Consider the following 16,947-nt stretch of genomic DNA (forward strand, 5'->3'; position numbering starts at 1 on the left):
TTCAAGCTCCAAAAACAAAAGCGAAATGGTGATCGCATCGTCTACACTGCATGTAAGAACATCTTTACTGAATTAATTAATGGTTAAAGTAGCCAATAGGAGCCCTGTGAGGGCAGCAGACACCCCCAGCAGTCCGACCTGCTTCTCTCTACTCTCTTTCTCCTCTAACACCGAGCAAATAGATCTCCCTCTTTATGGCAGTGAAAAAACCCAACATGGCCCTGGTGGTCTCCATGGTGACGGCACAGGGCCTCCCATAAACATTGTCCGTGCGCTCCCTGTGTTGTGTGGGCGACAGCCTTCCCTGCAGACTGCCTGTAAACGTCCCTACAGCTACTGGAGAGACATCTGCACGGCACACTATCTGAACATCTCTCAGAGTTCTGCCACTCACACCACCACACCACCAAATCACACAGCCAAACAAACCACACCACCAAACCACCACAACACCAAACCACACCAGATAGCTGGCACTGTGAAAATGACTTATACCTCACTCTTCTGGCACTCCATACAATTCATAATTGTGTATTTAGCAATTTAGCATGGGAAGCTTATATTATAACAATGTCTGAAAAATGTAGTGGTGTCTTGTCAATTGTTTGTCAAGTAAAAGTAGTGGCTTTCTCTATCAGTTTAATAACTGCTGGGAGGCAGTTGATTAGTGGGTTGATTTGTGGGAACAGTTGATTAGTGGGTTGATTCAACTGGGAAAGTTGATTAGTGGGTTGATAACGACTGGGAACAGTGATTAGTGGGTTGATAACGCTGGGAACATTGATATAGTGGGTTGATAACGCTGGGAACAGTGGTAAGTGGGTTAATACGACTGGGAACAGTGATTAGTGGGTTGATACAGACTGGAAGTTTGAATAAGTGGGTTGGATTACGATGGGATAACAGTTGATAAGTGGGGGTTAATCGACTGGGAACAGTTGATAAGTGGGTGATAGGTCTGAACAGCTTGATATAGTGGGTTGAATAGACTGGTGAACAGTTGATTTATATGGGAGTTGAATACGACTGGGAACAGTTGATTAGTGGGTTGATAACGACTGGTGAACAGTTGATTAGATGGTTGAATTAGTGGCTGGGAACAGTTGATATAGTGGGTTGATAGCTGGACAGTTGATTAGTGGGTTGATACGACTGGGAAACAGTGGATTGTTGGTTTGAATAACGTGCGTATTAGGGAACAGTGAATTAGTGGGTTGTACGGCTGGGAACAGTGATTAGCTGGTTGATTAACGGCTGGGAACAGTTGATTAGTGGGTTGAATACGACTGGGAACAGTTGATTAGTGGGTTGAAATAACGGTGGTGGAACAGTTGATTTAGTGGGTTGATGGTGGTGGAACAGTGTGATTAGTGGGGTTGAATATACGGCTGGGAACAAGTTGGATTAGTGGGTTGATAACGGCTGGGAACAGTTGATTAGTGGGTTGATACGCTGGAACAGTTGGCATTAGTGGGTTGAATACGGCTGGGAACAGTTGATTAGTTGATAGGCTGGAACATGATTAGTGGGTTGATAACGACTGGGAAACAGTTGATTAGTGGGTTGATACGACTGGGAACAGTTGATTAGTGGGTTGATACGGCTGGGAACAGTTGATTAGTGGGTTGATAACTGGGAACATGTTGATTAGTGGGTTGATAACGACTGTGGAACAGTGATTAGTGGTTGATAACGACTGGGAACAGTTTGATTAGTGGGTGAAACGCTGGGAACAGTTTGATTAGTGGGTTGATAACGACTGGGAACAAGTTGATTAGTGGGTTGATAACGGCTGGGAACAGTTGATTAGTGGGTTGATAACGCTGGAACAGTTGATTAGTGGGTTGATAACGGACTTGGGAAGAACAGTTGATTAGTGTGGTGATAACGCGACTGGGAACAGTTGATTAGTGGGGTTGATAACGACTGGGAACAAGTTGATTAGTGGGTTGATAACGACTGGGAAGTATGTTAGTGGGTTGATATACGACTGGGAACAGTTGATTAAGTGGGTTGATGACGACTGGGAACAGTTGATAAGTGGGTTGATACGACTGGGGAAAGTTGATTAGTGGGTTGATAACGGACTGGGAACAGTTGATTAGTGGGTTGAATAACGGCTGGGAACAGTTGAATTAGTGGGTTTGAATAACGGGCTGGCGAACAGTGTGATTAGTGGGTTGATAACGGACTGGGAACATTTGGATTAGGTGGGTTGATAACGACTGGGAACAGTTGATTAGTGGGTTGATAACGACTGGGAAACAGTTGATTAGTGGGTTGAAACGAGCTGGGAAACACGTTGATTAGTGGGTTGATAACGACTGGAACAGTTGATTAGTGGGTTGATAACGCTGGGAACAGTTGATAGTGGGTTGATATACGACTGGAGAACAGTTGATTAGTGGGTTGAAACGGCTGGAACAGTTGATTGCTGGGTTGAAACGACTGGGGAACAGTTGATTAGTGGGTTGATTTCGGCTGGGAACAGTTGATAGTGGTTGAATACGACTGGGAACAGTTGATAAGTGGGTTGAATACGGCTGGGAACAGTTGATTAGTGGGTTTGAATACGCTGGGAAGCATTGATAAGTGGGTTGAAACGCTTGGGAACAGTTGATAGTGGGTTGAATACGGCTGGGAACAGTTGATTAGTGGGTTGAAACGCTGGGAACAGTTTGATTAGTGGTTTGGATAACGACGTGGGAACAGTTGAATTAGTGGGTTGAATACGGCTGAACAGTTGAATTTTAGTGGGTTAACGTACTGGGAGGGAACCAGTGGATTAGTGGGGTGTGAAACGGCTGGGGAACAGTTGATTTAGTGGAGTTGAATACGGCTGGGAACAGTGTGATTATGGGATTGAATACGGCTGGAACAGTTGATTAGTGGGTTGAATACGGCTGGGAACATTGATAGAGTGGGTTAGAATACGGCTGGGAACAGTGATTAGTGGGTTGAATACGGCTGGGAACAGTTGACTAAGTGGATTGGTAATACGGCTGGGAACAAGTTGATACAGATGGGTTGAATAACGAGCTAGGGAACAATTGATAAGTGGGTTGATAACGACTGAGGAACAGTTGATAAGTGGTTGATACGATGGGAACAGTTGATAGTGAGGTTGAATACGGCTGGGAACAGTTGATTAGTGGGTTGATAACGACTGGGAACAATTGATAGTGGGTTGATAAACGGCTGGGAACAGTTTGATTAGTGGTTGAAACGACTGGGAAAGTTGATTAGTGGGTTGATAACGGACTGGGAACAGTTGAGTTAGTGGGTTGATAACGGTTGAAGACTGATAGTTGGTTGATACCGGGCTAAAATTGTTAGTGGGTTTGATAACGACTGGGAACAGTTGATTAAGTGGGTTGATAACGACTGGACGGTTGATTAGTGGTGAAACATGATTAGTGGGTTGATAACGGACTTGGGAACAGTTGATAGTGGGTTGATAACGGCTGGGAACAGTTGATTAGTGGGTTGATAGACGACTGGGGAACAGTTGATAAGTGGGTGTTGAACGACTGGGAAAAGTTGATTAGTGGGTTGTAACGACTGGGAACAGTTGATTAGTGGGTTGATAACGCTGGGAACAGTTGATTAGTGGTTCCGATAACCGAACGGGACAACAGTTGCTTAGTGGGTTGATACGGGCTGGGAACAGTTGTTAGATGGGTTGAATACGGCTGGGAACAGTTGATTAGTGGTTGATTAAAACGGCTGGGAACAGTTGATTAGTGGGTTGATTAACGACTGGGAACAGTTGATTAGTGGTTGATAACGACTGGGAACAGTTGATTAGTGGGTTGATAACGACTAGGGAAAGTGTGATTAGTGGGTTGATAACAGACTGGGAAAAGTTGATTAGTGGGTTGATAACGCTGGCAACAGTTGATTTAAGTGGGTTGGAATACGACTGGGAACAGTTGATAAGTGGGTTGAAATAGGCTGGGAACATGATGGGTTGATAACGGTTGCATTATAGTGGGTTGAAACGACTGGGAACAGTTGTAAGGGTATAACGACTTGGGAGTTGTATGTTCGATAACGTGGAACAGTTGATAGTGGGTTATAACGGCTGGAAGTTGGATTAGTGGGTTCGATAACGGACTGGGAACAGTTGATTAGTGGGTTGATAACGACTGGGAACAGTTGGTTAGTGGTTTGATAACGACTGGGAAAAGTTGATTAGTGGGTTGATAACGACTGGGAAAAGTTGATTAGTGGGTTGATAATGACTAGGAACAGTTGATTAGTGGGTTGATAACGGCTGGGAACATCAGACCAGAGAATCTTGTTTCTCATGGTCTGAGAGTCATTTAGGTGCCTTTTTGGCAAACTCAAAGAGGGCTGTCATGTGCAATCTCAACCAGCTTCATGAGGTAGTCACCTGAAATGCATTTCAATTAACAGGTGTGCTTTGTTAAAGGTTAATTTGTGGAATTTCTTTCCTTCTTAATGCATTTGAGCCAATCAGTTGTGTTTTGAGAAGGTAGGGGTGGTATACAGAAGATAGCCCTGTTTGGTAAAAGACCAAGTCCATATTATGACAAGAACAACTCAAATAAGCAAAGAGAAACTACAGTCCATCATTAGTTTAAGACATGAAGGTGAGTCAATCTGGAAAATTTTAAGAACTTTGAAAGTTTCAAGTGCCATACGCACTACCCTCTGTAGTGCTTTGCGGTCCGAAGTCGAGCAGTTGCCATACCAGGCAGTGATGCAACCAGTCAGGATGCTTTCGATGGTGCAGCTGTAGAACCTTTTGAGGATCTGAGGACCCATGCCAAATCTTTTCAGTCTCCTGAGAMGGAATAGGTTTTGACGTGCCCTCTTCACGACTGTCTTGGTATGCTTGGACCATGTTAGTTTGTTGGTGATGTGGACACCAAGGAACTTGAAGCTTTCAACCTGCTCCACTACAGCCCCGTAGATGAGAATGGGGGCGTGCTCGGTCCTTCTTTTCCTGTAGTCCACAAACATCTCCTTTGTCTTGATCAAGTTGAGGGAGAGGTTGCTGTCCTGTCCAGGTCTCTGACCTCCTCCCTATAGGCTGTCTCGTCGTTGTCAGTGATCAGGCCTACCACTGTTGTGTCATCGGCAAACTTAATGATGGTGTTGGAGTCGTGCCTGACTGTGCAGTCATGAGTGAACAGGGAGTACAGGAGGGGACTGAGCACGCACCCCTGGGGGGCCCCCATGTTAAGGATCAGCGTGGCGGATGTGTTGTTACCTACCCTTACCACTTGGGGGCGGCCCGTCAGGAAGTCCAGGATCCAGTTGCAGAGGGAGGTGTTAAGTCCCAGGATCCTTAGCTTAGTGATGAGCTCCGAGGGCTCTATGGTGTTGAACGCTGAGCTGTAGTCAATGAATAGCATTCTCACATAGGTGTTCCTTTTGTCCAGGTGGGAAAGGGCAGTATGGAGTGCAATAGAGATTGCATAATCTGTGTATATGTTAGGGTGGTATGCAAATTAGAGTGGGTCTAGGGTTTCTGGGATAATGGTGTGGATGTGAGCCATGACCAGCCTTTCCAAGCACTTCATGGCTACAGACGTGAGTGCTACAGGTTGGGCACTGTAAACTCAGTGAAACGAGTGAGACTGAGCTCATCTATATGTGGCTTCCTGTTCTGTCTCCACAGGTGATTTCTGAGGGTGGCTTTTATATAGTCTAAATATGCACTGCATTAGTGAAGGGTCAACCGTAACACCCGTCTGTCTCCCCACTTACTCACCACCACCATGTGGGCTGAATACACACCACTCAGTGGCTGTCATACAGGGGCTTCTTAGGAAGAGAAGTGGGGGAGTCATAACCAAAATATGATGTATGATACATGTATGTAGGCTCCATGAGCCATTTTCAGCTGGATGTGAATGAACAAATTATTTGTGGTGTCATAAAGTGACTATACATTTTTTTTAAAGGACAATTCAAGTTGCTACCCTAATAAGTAGTAACAAAAACAGTAAGAACTAAGGTAAATGTACGTAACATTTAAACTGCCAACATCTTAAAATGATATGTAAAGTTAACAATGCAGATATGGTCCTGCGTATTACCTCTAGGTGGAAATACAGTTCCGTCTACCACAGTCATGGCTACCAGACGGCGCTCAACTATCTTCTGTCCCCCACCCACTCAGCACGATGCCGTTTTGAGGTTCTCTGCTGTGTGCCTCTCCTCCATGTTCTCAGTGGTCAGTACATGGGACTTCATGTCCCACTTCTCATCAACGTGATGGCTCATTGCACTGATGTGTGACATAGACGTCCAACAACCTGTTTATAATGCCATTATAGGGTGTTTGAGAGCTTGCACTTTGTACTTGCAGAGCAAACATTGTACAATTTCTCCATCCGGGCCGTCATGGTTTTTTGACATTACATCTTGTAGTCTGGTTCTAGATATTCCATTAGGACATCCTACCATTGACAATGGCTCCATATCAACTGCAATCATTTCTGTAATCAGCACTGTGATTTTCTCACTCCCTTATCGGACTTCTTTTGTGTGAAGTGCCTGTCTAATGTCTGTTGTTAGGGGCCTATGCTGCTGCCAGCAACGGTTCGGGTCTCACGATGCTTCTCTTTCAGATGGTTAAATACTGCCACTGTAGCTCAATTTCACTTCTCAACGTTTGAATTTCACCACCTTCTCATTTATCTTCTCAAAGTATTGCCATTCAGGACTTCGCTGCTGTCTCTTTCCCATCTCACTCTCTGCCATTTTTCCAACTGTTAATGACAATGACGTGCTGAGTACTTTATATCCGTGTAAAGATGCATATCTCCTCCTCCTAACATATCTCCTCCTCCTAACAAATCTCCTCATCCTAACAAATCTCCTCCTCCTAACAAATCTCCTCCTCCTAACAATCTCCTCCTCCTAACATATCTCCTCCTCCTCACATATCTCTTCCCTCACAATCTCATCCTCACTCACAATCTCACTCCTCCTCACAAATCTCTCCTCCTCACAATCTCCTCCTCCTCACATATCTCCTCCTCCTCACAAATCTCCTCCTCCTAACATATCTCCTCCTCCTAACATATCTCCTCCTCCTAACATATCTCCTCCTCCTCACATATCTCCTCCTCCTCACATATCTCCTCCTCCTAACATATCTCCTCCTCCTAACATATCTCCTCCTCCTAACATATCTCCTCCTCCTACCATATCTCCTCCTAACGTTACAGCATCGTTGCGTTAAGTATTTGTTTAATTTAGAATGTTTCCTTTATGATGGTTATTGGGACCTGTTAGTGGTCATTTTGTGATAACTGCACTGTGATTTACATTTTGTGTGGGGATAAACATAGTTTTTGGGCTAGTTTTTTTTTCAAAATCTTAACGCTCCGAATTTTGTTTAAACAATTAAAAGTTCACACCCCTAATAAGAACAGCATGTCAATACTGTGTATTTTAACTGGTCTCTCTTGGTATTGTGGATCCCTACAGCAGACCATACATAACATGGTTATGTAAGTCATTGTCTACTGTGTCCTGAGAGCACTTAGCTATCCTCATTCCTCACAAGCACAATAATAATATAATTTGGTAGGTGCTTATATTTGTTCTATTTCAAATGTGTTTTTTGCACATCCCAACTCCCCCTGAGACACCCTTGAGGAGTGGGGTCACAGCCATAGTTAGTCATTTTTATGGTGTCCCTGGAGCAATTCGGGTTAGGGCACAACAACAGATTTTTCCACTTTCCACCTTGTCGGCTCCAGTGTTCTCACCAGAGACCTTTGGGTTACTGGTCCAATGCTCTAACCCCTGGGCTACCTGCTGCCCAATCTGGATAACCTCCCATCCAAAACAATTAGCCAAGGTGCCAACTGTAAACACACATTAACTATAATTCTCAAATAGCACCAGCCCAAATGTCATTTGAAGTACAGTTCTCAATGGTATGGTTCATAACACCCATGACGTTCCATTGTCTTTCAAGGACAGGAGGAACCTGATTCACCTCCAGAAATGACTCTGCTCGCTACCCTCGTAACAGGTGGACTAGGTAGAGTAGGGCTGTGGCTGGGAAGCTCCAGAGAGTAGGTGGCAGGCAGCAGGCTTAGCTTCCCTCTAAAGCCCCTCAGTGAGCTCATCCACAGAGAGAGTGAGAGAAAGCAAGAGAGAGAGGGGTGGTGGGAGCAGACCAGCCACCAGCACCAACCTAATCTGTCTCAGCATGACCTATCTGGAGGGAGGGAGCAGAGAGTGCCATATGGTGCCTGTTGCACAGACACAATCAGGAGGAGGGTGCTTTATTCTTAGTCCGTCAGCAATTTGTGTGTGTGTTAGGGGGTGGAAAGGTGATTTGAGGTGTGAGTGTCCTACTCTACGCAGAACGTTTCCATTCTTTCACCTTACCTTTGWTTTTCTAGAGCATAACATCAACCATGTATGTCAAGTTGATATTGTTTTATTCTATCAATGAGAAAATAGTCACCAACAATGTTGACAGAGCTGTTGTAAAGGGAAAGGAACATTGCCACTACCTCGCTCTCCAACCAAGGTGCATGGATTAAGAGGCTAACTGTTGTACACTCTTCTAGGCAGTGTCAGCAACAATACACCATCCCACTGGGCACATGCTTAGCCTACTCCTGGTGATGACATCATGGCAGAGCAGCGGGAGAGTTGCTGGATTAGTATGTCTGGTTGTAGGTTTATTGAATTGCTTTTGAGAATCACAGGCAGACAGACAGGAAACTGGGTCTCCGTACCTCCAATCCCTCACTCACAGTTAAGGCAGATTATCTCCTCCAAGACTAACAACAAATGGGTGATGACAGACTTATTATGAGAACCATAGAGATCATATCACTCACTTATGCCATTTAAAGGATCTCTATGATGTGAGCCATATCAAATKTTTCACCAGAATAAGCCATGTTATCCTAGCTTGTGCCTGAATGCTGGTCTGTTTCTGGTCTCGAGCCAAGTCCTTATGGAGTTGTCATGCCAAGCCAAAGATGAGAACAGCTGCCTAGTCCCTACAGCAAATCACCCATTAAGACTTGGACAAGCTTAGAACGCCTCATCCAAATCAGTCACAATACCCGTCATCATCATTTTCACCCTCCTCCTCATCACCATCAAGTGTTCTCAATGAGGGACACACCTGGAGGCTTCTAATTGGCTCCAGATAAATATGCTCCCCAAGGACCCAATAGGAGCACTGCATTTTCCCTGTGCTGCATATCACAGATTAACTTCCTGGGTCATGCTTTTCAATTAGGAAAATTCATGAACTGAATGGAAATAGAACGCACGCCAACTCCCAACTCCATAATGACTGAATACCTCAGGTCAGGTGTGTGATCTGGCCAGAAAACTTGTTAAAGMCCATCTGAGATGTTCTCCATATTGACAACAACACAATAAACTCACAATAATATTCTCTATGTTCATAATAGTGTCAGAATGATAAATTGTGGGTCTCAAATTGTGGCTCTATCAATGACAGGAGCATTCAATAATGGCACAAAGCCGTTTCACACACATCATGTCCTCCATTTCTACAGTACAGAACTGTCTTGGCTGCCTCCTTTCTTCAGGAGGAATCCAATTTCCTTCCTCTATCAGAGAAGTCACTCTCTAAGCTATAACAACCCACTGAGTCACCCAGTGGATGGAAGCAAAACAGAGCCATCCGCATGTCTCTCACACGTCTCACACACACACGTCTCACACACAGACACACGTCTCACACACAGACACACGTCTCACACACAGACACACGTCTCACACACAGACACACGTCTCACACACACACACAGACACACACGTCTCACACAGGTCTCACACACAGACCCACGTCTCACACACAGACCCACGTCTCACACACAGACCCACGTCTCACACACAGACCCAGTCTCACACACAGACCCACGTCTCACACACAGACACACACACAGTTATCCACAGCACTTGGTTTAGACCAGCCATACTGTGATAAGTGAAAGTGCATGCACCTGCAGATACATTATAAATGTGTGACTGGATGTGAGAGAAAGGCCTGAAATGGAAACAGACGTGAACACGCACACCACGCTGCTTGCTTAGCGAGTACCACTTCCTCCTGACTCGGTACCTCTGCCTCACAAACACACGTGACCGTCCTCCATCATGCGTCTTAACCGATCGTGCCACCTCAAAAGCTAGCTAATGAGGCGACGTAAGCGACACATCCGGCTAAGGAGTACGTTTCACACATCCTCATGTGCTACACACACACACAACCTCTCACCTGGTCGTCCAATCGGTGGGCCACTATAGTGGCTGCCTCTTCCTGCTCAGAATCACTGAGGGGTCTGATCCTCAGAGCCACCTGGGAGCGAGAGACAGGTAGAACACCACAGGGTTAGAGCTTTCACAGAGAGAGGGACAGGGTTAGAGCTTTCACAGAGAGAGGGACAGGGTTAGAGCTTTCACAGAGAGAGGGACACTGTTAGAGCTTTCACAGAGAGAGGGACAGGGTTAGAGCTTTCACAGAGAGAGGGATAGGGTTAGAGCTTTCACAGAGAGAGGGACAGGGTTAGAGCTTTCACAGAGAGAGGGATAGGGTTAGAACTTTCAGAGCAAATGGGCTGGGTCCTGGTCAAAAGTTGTGCATTTCATAGTTAATAGGGTGCCATTTGGGACGCATAACATTAACAGCATCAAAGAGATTGCTTATTCACACAACAGCAATGGCCTTGATGTCATTCACTAGTCCACAAGAGCAAAGGATAAAGTCAATTATCATTGTCACTTAAGCATGAATAAATGTAACTTTAATAAAATAAACTACTAATTCACAGTTTAATCATTTAAAAATCCTTTATAAAGTACGCCTTAYTCATGTGTTACTGTTACGCTGTATTTTTAACACAGTAACTTTAACTGTAAAATCACTATGACATGTGCCTCTCTCCATCTATTGTCCAAGCTCTCTCTCTGTCAAAACACTCTTCGCGGCAGGGAGCTCAATTATGGCCTGCACTGCAGGGAGGTGTTTCTGCAGAAGAAGAAAACCTGCTCTCTAGATTCAGTATAATTACTCGCATAGCATGGAGGGACATTATGACACTCAGATGAGACAGACCAAGTTATAGACTGATACCCCATCCACACATGATCAACCATATGATAATCAGGTCAGCAGCGGTCTCTGAGTTGATACAGTCATGCTGAACAGGCCACCTGGTGTGAAAGTATTGCCGGATTGATATAGTTATAGAGCGGTGGTGTTGTTTGTTACTGAAATAGCCAACGAATGTTATTATATTAGCTACAAGGATGAGGCAGATGAGGGGTAGATAATATGGCAAAGGCATGGGTGATACATCCGGGTCTTGACATACATTGACCGATATAACTTAACACGTTACAGGACCATTCAGTCATACCACCTTCAATAAGGATTCATAAGGATCCTGGCCATCACCAGTGCTGTGGAGCTAGTCAGTGTGACATAGCGGACAAGACAAAAGAGACGGGGGAATTTAGTTGTGCCATGTGAATAATTCAGATATGGTATATTACACTGGCTGGAACTACTGGGAAATAATCTATTGATTTATGACATGGAAGGTCAATGGAAAAGGTGAACAAATGTCTCCATATGTGACTGAGGCAAGAGGTACTGTAATAAAAAAGTTGCTTTAGAATAAGTAATGCTGTATTGTCATGTAGGATATAATACATGTGTATTGTACTTCATTCTTATCTTGAATGTGGGATATCTATATAAAATGCAAGCTTGAGTGGCATTCGTTTTTTTATTTATTTTTATTTTTATTTCACCTTTATTTAACCAGGTAGGCTAGTTGAGAACAAGTTCTCATTTACAATTGCGACCTGGCCAAGATAAAGCAAAGCAGTTCGACACATACAACAACACAGAGTTACCATGGAATAAACATACAGTCAATAATACAGTAGAAAAAAGTCTATATGTGTGGAAATGAGGTAAGATAAGGGAGGTAAGGCAGTAAATAGGCCATGGTGGCGAAATAATTACAATATAGCAATTAAACCCTGGAGTGATAGACGTGCAGAAGATGAATGTGCAAGTAGAGATACTGGGGTGCAAAGGAGCAAGATAAATAAATAAATACAGTATGGGGATGAGGTAGTTGGATGGGCTATTTACAGATGCAGTGATCTGTGAGCTGCTCTGACAGCTGGTGCTTAAAGTTAMTGAGGGAGATATGAGTCTCCAGATTTTTGCAGTTTGTTCCAGTCATTGGCAGCAGAGAACTGGAAGGAAAGGCGGCCAAAGGAGGAATTGGATTTGGGGGAGACCAGTGAAATATACCTGCTGGAGCGTGTGCTACGGGTGGGTGCTGCTATGGTGACCAGTGAGTTGAGATAAGGCGGGGCTTTACCTATTCAATACTTGTAGATGACCTGAAGCCAGTGGGTTTGGCGACGAGTATGAAGCGAGGGCCAGCCAACGAGAGCGTACAGGTCGCAGTGGTGGGTAGTATATGGGGCTTTGGTGACAAGAAAGGATGGCACTGTGATAGACTGCATCCAATTGTTGAGTAGAGTGTTGAAGGCTATTTTGTAAATGACATCGCCAAGTCGAGGATCGGTAGGATGGTCAGTTTTACGAGGGTATGTTTGGCAGCATGAGTGAAGGATGCTTTGTTGCGAAATAGGAAGTCGATTTAGATTTAATTTTGGATTGGAGATGCATAATGTGAGTATGGAAGGAGAGTTTACAGTCTAACCAGACATCTAGGTATTTGTAGTTGTCCACATATTCTAAGTCAGAACCGTACAGGGTAGTGATGCTGGATGGGCGGGCAGGTGCGGGGAGCAATCGGTTGAAGAGCATGCATTTAGTTTTACTTGCATTTAAGAGCAGTTGGAGGCCACGGAAGGAGAGTTGTATGGCATTGAAGCTCGTTTGGAGGTTAGTTAACACAGTGTCCAAAGGGCCAGAAGTATACAGAATGGTGTCGTCTGCGTAGAGGTGGATCAGAGAATCACCAGCAACAAGAGCGACATCATTGATGTATACAGAGAAGAGAGTCGGCCTGAGAATTGAACCCTGTGGCACCCCCATAGAAACTGCCAGAGGTCCGGACAACAGGCCCTCCGATTTGACACACAACTCTATCAGAGAAGTAGTTGGTAAACCAGGCGAGGCAGTCATTTGAGAAACCAAGGCTGTTGAGTCTGCCGATAAGAATTTGGTGATTGACAGAGTCGAAAGCCTTGGCCAGGTCGATGAATATGGCTGCACAGTAATGTCTCTTATCAATGGCAGTTATGATATCGTTTAGGACCTTGAGCGTGGCTGAGGTACAACCATGACCAGCTCTGAAACCAGATTGCATAGCGGAGAAGGTACGGTGGGATTTGAAATGGTCGGTAATCTGTTTGTTAGCTTGGCTTTCGAAGACCTTAGAAAGGCAGTATTGCAACAATATTGCAACAATTTCGGCAGATAACTTTAGAAAGAGAGGGCCCAGATTGTCTAGCCCGGCTGATTTGTAGGGGTCCAGATTTTGCAGCTCTTTCAGAACATCAGCTATCTGGATTTGGGTGAAGGAGAAATGGGGGAGGCTTGGGCGAGTTGCTGTGGGGGGTGCAGGGCTGTTGACCGGGGTAGGGTTAGCCAGGTAGAAAGCATGGCCAGCTGTAGAAAAATGCTTATTGAAATTCTCAATTATAGTGGATTGATCGGTGGTGACAGTGTTTCCTTGCCTCAGCACAGRGGGCAGCTGGGAGGAGGTGCTCTTATTCTCCGTGGACTTTACAGTGTCCCAGAACTTTTTTGAGCTTGTGCTACAGGATGCAAATTTCTGTTTGAAAAAGCTAGCCTTAGCTTTCCTAACTGCCTGTGTATATTGGTTCCTAACTTCCCTGAAATGTTCCATATCGCGGGGGCTATTTGATGCTAATGCAGTATATCACAGTGTAACGGCAGCCTTCCTCCTCTTCGTCTGAAGCGGGTCTGGGGGGGCATCTGTCCGCGGTGGCGGCTCCGGCGCAGGACGAGGCCACCACTCCACCATTGTCTTTGTCCCCCTCCTTAGCGTCCTTTGAGTGGCGACCCTCGCCCCCGACCTTGGCCTAGGAATCCTCACCAAGGTCCCCACTAAATTGAGGAGACAGCTCAGGACAGAGAGGTAGCTCAGGACAGTGGGGCAGCTCCGGACTGAAGGGCAGCTCCGGACAGAGAGGCAGCTCTGGACTGAAGGGCAGCTCCGGACTAATGGCAGCTCCGGGCTGAGGGGCGGCTCATGACTGGAGGGCGGCTCATGACTGAGGGCGGCTCATGACAGACGGGCGGCTCTAACGGCTCCGGACAGACGGGCGGCTCTGACGGCTCGGGACAGACGGGCGGCTCTGACGGCTCGGACAGGCGGGCGGCTCTGACGGCTCGGGACAGCGGGCGGCTCAGACGGCGCTGGGCAGGCAGGCAGCTCAGACGGCGCTGGCAGGCAGGCAGCTCAGACGGCGCTGGGCAGGCAGGCAGCTCAGACGGCGCTGGCAGGCAGGCAGCTCAGACGGCGCTGGGCAGGCAGGCAGCTCAGACTGCGCTGGGCAGGCAGGAGCTCAGACGGCGCTGGCAGGCAGGCAGCTCAGACGGCGCTGGGCAGGCAGCAGCGCAGACGGCGCTGGGCAGGCAGCAGCTCAGACGGCGCTGGGCAGGCAGGCAGCTCAGACGGCGCTGGGCAGGCAGGCAGCTCAGACGGCGCTGGCAGGCAGGCAGCTCAGATGGCCGACTCTGACCTGCTGAGGCGCACAGTAGGCCTGGTGCGTGGTGCCGGAACTGGTGGTACCGGACTGGAGACACGCACCTCAAGGCTAGTGCAGGGAGCAGGAACAGGGCACACTGGACTCTCGAGGCGCACTATAGGCCTGGTGCGTGGTACCGGCACTGGCTAAGCACACGTACAGGAGACACCGTGCGCTCTTCCGCATAACACGGTGTCTGCCCGTACTCCCGCTCTCCACGGTAAACATGGGAAGTGGGTGCAGGTTTCCTACCTGACTCTGCCACACTACCCTTTAGCCCCCCCCAAGAAATMTTTGGGGTTTCTTCTCGGGCTTCCAGCAACGCTTCCGTGCTGCCTCCTCATACCACCGCTCCTGGGCTTTAGCTGCCTCCATCTCTTCACGAGAGCGGCGATATTCTCCAATGTGAGCCCAGTGTCCTTTACCCTCCAAAATMTCCTCCCATGTCCAGGAGTCCTGTGTAGTGGGCCGCTGCTGCTGCTGTCGCTGCTGCCCGTTGCTACGCTGCTTGGTCCGAGWTTGGTGGGTGGTTCTGTACCGGCAGCCTTCCTCTTCTTCGTCTGAAGAGGACCAAGACGCAGCGTAGCTCGTGTTCAACATGATTTTAATAAACCAGACAAAACTGTGAACACTTACAAAATAACAAAATAACAAACGTGGCTTACCGATACAGCCCTAGCTGGTGCAGAGAAAACACAGAGACAGGAAACAGCCACCCACAAAATCCCAACACAAAACAAGCCACCTATATATGATTCCCAATCAGAGACAACACAAAACATCTGCCTCTGATTGAGAACCATATTAGGCCAAACATAGAAAKGGACAAACTAGACACACAACATAGAATGCCCACCCAGCTTACGTCCTGACCAACACTAAAACAAGCACAACACACAAGAACTATGGTCAGAACGTGACACACGTTGGATGTTTTTGTGCTAGTCAAGAGCAGTCAGGTCTGGAGTGAACCAAGGGCTAGATCTGTTCCTGGTTCAATTTTTTTGGAATGGGGCATGTTATTTAAGATGGTGAGGAAGGCACTTTTAAAGAATAACCAGACATCCTATACTGACGGGATGAGGTCAATATCCTTCCAGGATACCCGGGCCAGGTCGATTAGAAAGGCCTGCTCGCTGAAGTGTTTTAAGGGGCGTTTGACAGTGATGAGGGGTGGTCGTTTGACCGCAGACCCATTACGGATGCAGGCAATGAGGCAGTGATCGCTGAGATCCTAGTTGAAGAGAGCAGAGGTGTATTTGGAGGGCAAGTTGGTTAGGATGATATCTATGAGGGTGCCCGTGTTTATGGATTTGGGGTTGTACCTGGTAGGTTAATTTATAATTTGTGTGAGATTGAGGGCATCAAGCTTAGATTGCAGGATGGCCGGGGTGTTAAAGGGATAATGAATCCAGTTGTTTATGTCGTCCGTTTTGGGAAAGTACCTGCATAAATGCGCACCCATAATTGCGCACATAATCACTATATCACATTTGACATTGTCCGTAAGCTTGAGTTCATTTGCACACGAAAAATCATACAATGATGGAAAGACCTGTGTGTTGTCCTTGTTAATGCAGACAGAAAGGAGCTCCAACTTCTTAATCATAGCCTCAATGTTGTCCCGCACACTGATTATAGTTGCGAAGAGTCCCTTTAATCCTTGATTCAGATCATTCAGGAGAGAAAAAACATCACCTAGACGGTCAGACAAGTGAAAATTATGGTCAGTAAAGAAAACTTTAAACTTGTCTCTCAATGTAAAAGAAAAAAAAGTGTCAATACTTAGTCCCTTGATAACCAGCGCACTTCTGTATGTTGTAAAAGAGTTACATGGTCGCTGCCCATATCATTGCATAATGCAGAAAATAAAAGAGACTTCAGGGGCCTTGGCAGCAAGAGCCCTTTGGCAGCAAGAGTCTCTCAGTGGATGCTGCAGTGTACCCAAGTGGCGTCGGAGCAAATGCTTGCACGCGCTTTACCACTCCACTGTCTCTGTCATGGCTTTTGCGCCATCAGTACAGTACAACACATCTTGACCACCAAAGTCAAGATGTCACAAAGCTGTCCAGTACTTTAAAAATATCCTCTCATGTTGTCCTGGTTTCCAGTGGTTTTCAGAAGAGGATGTCTTCCTTAATTGCCCCCCCATAAACGTAACGGACATATACCAGGAGCTGTGCCAGGCCC

General features: G+C 46.3%; 1 protein-coding gene across 1 annotated transcript in view; it reads right to left on the reverse strand.

The window, feature by feature from the left end:
* Positions 1-16,947, reverse strand: part of LOC111977372 (kinesin-like protein KIF19) — a 101,392-nt gene that overhangs the window by 83,126 nt on the left and 1,319 nt on the right. Inside the window, exon 2 of the mRNA XM_024147617.2 lies at positions 10,268-10,348. Within this exon, the coding sequence (XP_024003385.2) occupies positions 10,268-10,348 (81 nt within the window). The remainder of the gene's footprint in view (positions 1-10,267; positions 10,349-16,947) is intronic.

Source organism: Salvelinus sp. IW2-2015, linkage group LG18, assembly GCF_002910315.2.
Source record: "Salvelinus sp. IW2-2015 linkage group LG18, ASM291031v2, whole genome shotgun sequence".
Taxonomy (NCBI): domain Eukaryota; kingdom Metazoa; phylum Chordata; class Actinopteri; order Salmoniformes; family Salmonidae; genus Salvelinus; species Salvelinus sp. IW2-2015.